The 5,585-nt window shown below is 42.5% G+C and overlaps 1 protein-coding gene across 1 annotated transcript; it reads left to right on the plus strand.

Annotated features, from left to right (window-relative positions):
- The first annotated feature begins 4,655 nt into the window (after nt 1-4,655).
- LOC122215237 (ferritin light chain-like) lies at nt 4,656-5,585 on the plus strand. The gene is made up of 2 exons (XM_042930324.1): nt 4,656-4,709; nt 5,115-5,585. The coding sequence occupies exons 1-2, from the start codon at nt 4,656-4,658 to the stop codon at nt 5,583-5,585; spliced, it is 525 nt and encodes a 174-aa protein (XP_042786258.1).

The following is a 5,585-nucleotide window of genomic DNA, read 5'->3' on the forward strand; positions in this document are numbered from 1 at the left end:
CTTGTCTTGTGTCATGTGTAATAATCTATGATCTCTTCTGTTTCCTGTATTTGATTACATTTTCCCAAAAGAGACCATTTTTTTTTCCACCCAGAAACTGTTAATAGCAATATTGACCTATAAGTTTTTCTCTGTCTCAAGGGGTCCTCTGTCTTTGCGTTTAAAATTCTTAAAAGTGTTGGGGCGTCTGGGTGGCTCAGTCGGTTGAGCATCTGACTTTGGCTCAGGTCATGATCTCGTGGTTGACGAGTTCGAGCCCCATGTTGGGCTCTGTGCTGACAGTTCAGAGTCCGGAGCCTGCTTCAGATTCTGTGTGTCTCTCTCTCTGCCCCTCCCCGCTCATGCTCTGTCTCTGTCTCAAAAATAAAATAAACATTAAATTTTTTTTTTTTTTAAATTCTTAAAATTACTGGGGCGCCTTGGTGGCTCAGTCAGTTAAGCATCTGACTCTTGATTTTGGCTCAGGTCATAGTCTCGTGGTTCGTGGGATCGAGCACCATGTTGGGTTCTGTGCTGACAGTGCAGGGCCTGCTTGGCATTCTCTCTCTCTTCTCCCTCTCATTCTCTGTCCCTCCCTTGCTGTCTCTGTCTCTCTTTAGGTAAATAAACTTGAAGAAAATTTAAAAAATTCTTAAAAGTGCTTTCCCATTTAGAGTCTTGAAAGAGGAGTATCAGTATTTATTTATGCTTCCATTTGTGGTGAGTAGAGAGAATTTAAGACAAAAGCAGCAACTTTTTAATTTTTTTGAGTATAGTTGTTACACAATGTTAGGTTCGTAACTTAGTGATTAAATTTCTCCTTACATTATGTTCTGCTCGCCCTGAGTGTAGCTTCCATCTACCACCATGCAACACTATTACAATATCATCCACTATATTCCCGGTGCTGTCCTTTTATCTCCAGGAATTTTATTCATTCCATAATTGGAAGCCTGTATCTCCCACTCCCCTTCCCTCATCTTGTTTATCTTCCCACCCCCTTTCCTCTGGCAGCCATCAGTTTGTTCTCTGTGTTCATGGTCTATTTCTGCTTTTCGTTTATTCATTTGTTTTTTAGATGCTACGTATAAGTAAAAATCATATGGTATTTGTTTTTCTTTGACTCATTTCACTTACCATTATACTCTCTAGGTCCATCTATGTTGTCACAAATGGCAAGATCTCATTGTGTTTTATGGCTGAGTAATATTCCACTATGTGTATATACCACATCTTCTTTATCCAGTAATCTATGCATGGCCCCTTGAGTTGCTTCCATATCTTAACTGTTGTAAATAATGCTGCAGTAAGCATAGGGGTGTGTAGATATTTTTGAATTCATGTTTTTATTTTCTGTAGGTAAATACCAGTAGTGGAATTATATGGATCATATGGTATTTGTATTTGTAATTTTTTGAGGAATCTCATATACATGTATGCATGTACCAATTTGCATTCCCATCAATGATGCATGAAGGTTCCTTTTTCTCTGCATCCTTGTCAACACTTGTTATTGTCATTTTGATTCTAGCCAATGAAGTGATACCTCATTCTGGTTTTGGTTTGCATTTCCCTAATGATGACACTGAGATACTGAGCATCTTTTCATGTGTCTTTTGGCCATCTGTGGGTCTTCCTTGGAAAAATGTCCATTCGTGTTCTCTGCCCATTTTTAATTGGATTATTTTTTTGGTGTTATAGAAGTTCTCTCCCTCTCTCTATATATATACTTTAAAAAAATTTTTTAATGTTTATTTTTGAGACCGAGAGAGACAAAGCATGAACGGAGAAGGGTAGAGAAAGAGAGAGGGAGACACAGAATCCGAAGCAGGCTCCAGGCTCTGAGCTGTCAGCACGGAGCCTGATGTGGGGCTTGAACTCACGAGCTGTGAGATCATGACCTGAGCTGAATTTGGAAGCTTAACTGACTGAGCCACCCAGGCACCCCTCTCTCTCTATTTTGGATTCTAACCGTTTTCTGGTTATATCATGTGCAAATGTTTTCTCTTATTCAGTAGGTTGCCTTTTTTGTTTTGTTGATGGTTTCTGTTGCTTCTTATTTTGGTGTAGCCTCTATAGTTAGTTTTTGATTTGTTTCACTTGCCTGAAGAGACATATTAGAAAAATGTTGCTACGGCAGATGTCAAAGAAATTATATGTTCTTCTGGGAGTTTTATGGTTTCAGATCTCACATTTAGGTCTGTAATCCATTTTGAGTTTAATTTTTGTGTGTGTGGTGTAAGAAAGTGGTCCAGTTTCAGTCTTTTACATGTAGCTGTCCAGTTTTCCCAACACCATTTATTGAAGAGACTTATCCTTTCTCCATTGTATATTCTTGTTTCTAAAGCAGCATCTTAAAGACTGTATTATCCTACCCCATGTCTATTTGGGGGTTTGTGTCCTTTTTTTAGCAACAGGATATACTGGGTTTTAAACCTTTACATGTTGCCTTTGGCTCTATCATGGCACCAACTGATCTTTGAGTTCACGAAACCCTCTCTGGGTGCCTATGAGATGGATTCTCCCCTGAACCTCCACCTCATGGATGTAAGCATCACCGTCTAATTCACTCTTTGAGAACTACTCACCTGAGCTCTAGCAGAAATGTGTTTGGACCTTTTTTCACGGCTACTCCCAAGTCATGTCGATTCTAAGTTTGAAGGTCAAGGCTGAATGAACATTGCCAGGGTTTAAATTTCAATGAACCCAAGCAGGTGTTAAAAGGGAAAGGATGAAGGAGACATCCCTGGCCCTGGTTTCCTTTCTTTAGTTGGTCAAGGGAGAATGGAACAGAAGGGCAGGAAGGGAATACTCTGAGTTACTTGGAAATTGAATCCAGAATTAAAGCGCCTTCCCCTTCCCCCCAGGTATGGCCATTTGCTTTGCTACTCCTGATTGACAGTGGTCTGGAATATTTGGTGTTCTGGGTTGTCTTGGTCCCCTCAGATGCAGAAAGAGAAAAGATGCATTTATAAAGGCAAAGGATGACTTATTTTCACTTCCAAGAAAGCTGAAGTGAATAAAGCCTTTACTTGGGCCAAATTCAGTGTGATTTGCCTTCTTAATGAAATATGTCAGATGAAGTAAAAATTCTTGTGTAGAACAGTTGAAAACAAATACTTCGTGAGTTGGGCTGTGGGAATTATTGGATAAATTTTCCTTGATGTTAATTGTATATTGGATATACGTTTTATTTTATTTTTATTTTTTTAAATGTTTATTTCTGAGAGGGAAAAACAGTGCAAGTAGGGAAGGGGCAGAAGGAGAGGGAGACAGAATCTGAGGCAGGCCCCAGGCTCTGAGCTGTCAGCACAGAGCCTGATGTGAAGTTCGAACTCACAAACCACGAGATCGTGACCTGAGCTGAAGTCGGATGCTTAACCGACTGAGCCACCCAGGCACCTGTTTTATTTTTTTAAATATTTATTTATTTTGAGAGAGACTGCATGAGCTGGGGGATGGGCAGAGGGAGAGGGAGAGAGAGGAAGAATACCAGGCAGGTTCCGTGCTGTCAGTGCAGAGCCCGACGTGGGGCTCAATCTCACAAACCATGAGATCATGACCTCAGCTGAAATCCAGAGTCAGATGCTTAAATTGGTTATATGCTTTAAATGCTAGGAACATCTGCCACATAATCTTGAAGCTGAACTTCACCTTGTTAGAGTTAACAGTAAATCTGAAAAATTAAAGTATTTGTCCTGATTCACTTAGGTCTCAAAGTAATACTTTGAAAAGGTAGAGGCCAAGAAAGAGGCATTTTAATACCTAAGGAGCCAAAAAATCTTGTCACATTGTATATAAAGTGTATTTGTTAATTTTAACCTGTAATATTTTATTTACCACTAAAATCCATTCAATATGATTTATGTCAGTTGTATGATCTGCCTCAATGGCAGAGATATTAAAGTGTAAACTATTACTCCTTAGAATAATTGAAATGCAACATTAGCGTGTGTATTCCATGCATATATAGAAAGTTTTAAAACACTTAAATTGAAAAGTGGAATCCTACTTAGGTGTATTTCCTTCTTTTCCATCACTCTCTGTGGTTAGCAATTTCCACCCAAGCAACCGTAGTGGCTTTTGAGCTCTGGTAGTTGCTTTCTTCCTGCCTAGTGTGCATTGTGAAAGGGGAGGTATATTGATTGTGCCGAGGCAACAAAAGTAGAGTTTTTAATTTGATTGTAATCCAAGGGCTTATTTCTAAGAGGCCTGGCAGTTGAACAAAGGTGCTTGCAGTTTCCTGACAGCTGTTCCGCATCAGGGGAATGTTCTCATCCTACTTTAGCAGTAAGCCTTGGGAAGAACTTACATCCCAGCAAGGGCTTCTCAGTGCCCTGGAGACCTACTGTCCTGGGACACGCCTTTTCCTGGCCTGTCTTCAACTAAACTCTCTCCTGGCTCGTCATCAAGTCCTTCCCCAGATTGGCTTTCTTAACCTTTCTTTGAAATGTCATCAGTAACCCTGATCCTGGCACCAACTTTACCACTTCTTCTTTAACTATCAGAAGAGTACAAAATGAAAACATATCCTGCCCTTGGTTTGGGTTCTTCCAGAAATAGACCTCTAGAGAAGGATTCTAGCACAATTAGTTTCTTGGGTACATGTTCTGTGAGAAGGTGATGTTGGGAAGAAAGGCAGCCAATAAGGAGTGTGTGTTAAGCCAACTGCCAGCATGGATCTGGAGCTCAATCCCATGGGACATCTGTGGAGAAGAACAGTGTGTAAAGTATGCCCCAGAATGATCCCTCTTAAGGCCTGAGGGGGCTGGGCTCTTGTTTACAACAGCTTTATTGACGTATAATTTTCCCACCAGGATAGTGACCCATTCTAAGTGTGTGGTGATTTTTGGCCGAGTAGAGTGTTCTGTAACTTGCACTGCAATCCACTACAAAAATAGTTTGGTTTCCTGCAGTATGCCCCACGGATCTGTCTCTTGCTTCAACAGTGTCTGGACGGAACGGATGCAGGGACGTCCCTTCTACCAGCCTCCCGACCACCCTCCAACCTTTTTTCCAGTCACAACCTTTGGAGCCATCTTCTCGGCCATCCTTTGCCTCTGGGACTGGCCAACACCCTGTTTTGAGCTTAGCTCCTTCTTACCCATCAACCGTGAGCTCCCCGGATTCCTCAGAATTATTTCACCGAGGTGGAGGGGGCTGTCAACCTCCTGGTCAACACGCATCTGCAGGCCTCCTACACCTACCTCTCTCTGGGCTTCTATTTTGACCGTGACAATGGGAATCTGGAGGGCATGGGTCACTTACTTCCACGTGTTGGCAAGGGTGCAAGGGTGTGGAGTGTCCCCGGAAGTTGCGAAGTCAACCAGGCAGCCACACCCTCTTCCGGGACCAGGACCAGACAGAAGCTGTTCCAGGATGAGCCACAGACACCGCCCCAGACAGACACTGCCCCGGTTCTGGTGAAGAACCTGAACCGGGCCCGTTTGGCTCTACGTGCCCTGGGTTCTGCCTGCGTGGGCCCCCATCTCTGTGACTTCCTGGAGGACCAGGATGAGAAGGGGATCAAGAAGACGGGTGACCACCTGACTCACCCCTGCAGGCGGGATGGCCCCCAGGCTGGGCTGGGCGAGTATTTCTTCTAA

Source organism: Panthera leo, chromosome A3 (genome assembly GCF_018350215.1).
Source record: "Panthera leo isolate Ple1 chromosome A3, P.leo_Ple1_pat1.1, whole genome shotgun sequence".
NCBI lineage: Eukaryota > Metazoa > Chordata > Mammalia > Carnivora > Felidae > Panthera > Panthera leo.

Coding starts and splice junctions, on each gene's coding strand:
- LOC122215237 (XM_042930324.1), top strand. CDS start 4,656: ATGGATCTGGAGCTCAATCCCATGGGACATCTGTGGAGAAGAACAGTG. Junction 4,710..5,114: donor GGAGAAGAACAGTGTGTAAA/GTATGCCCCAGA, acceptor CGGATTCCTCAG/AATTATTTCACCGAGGTGGA.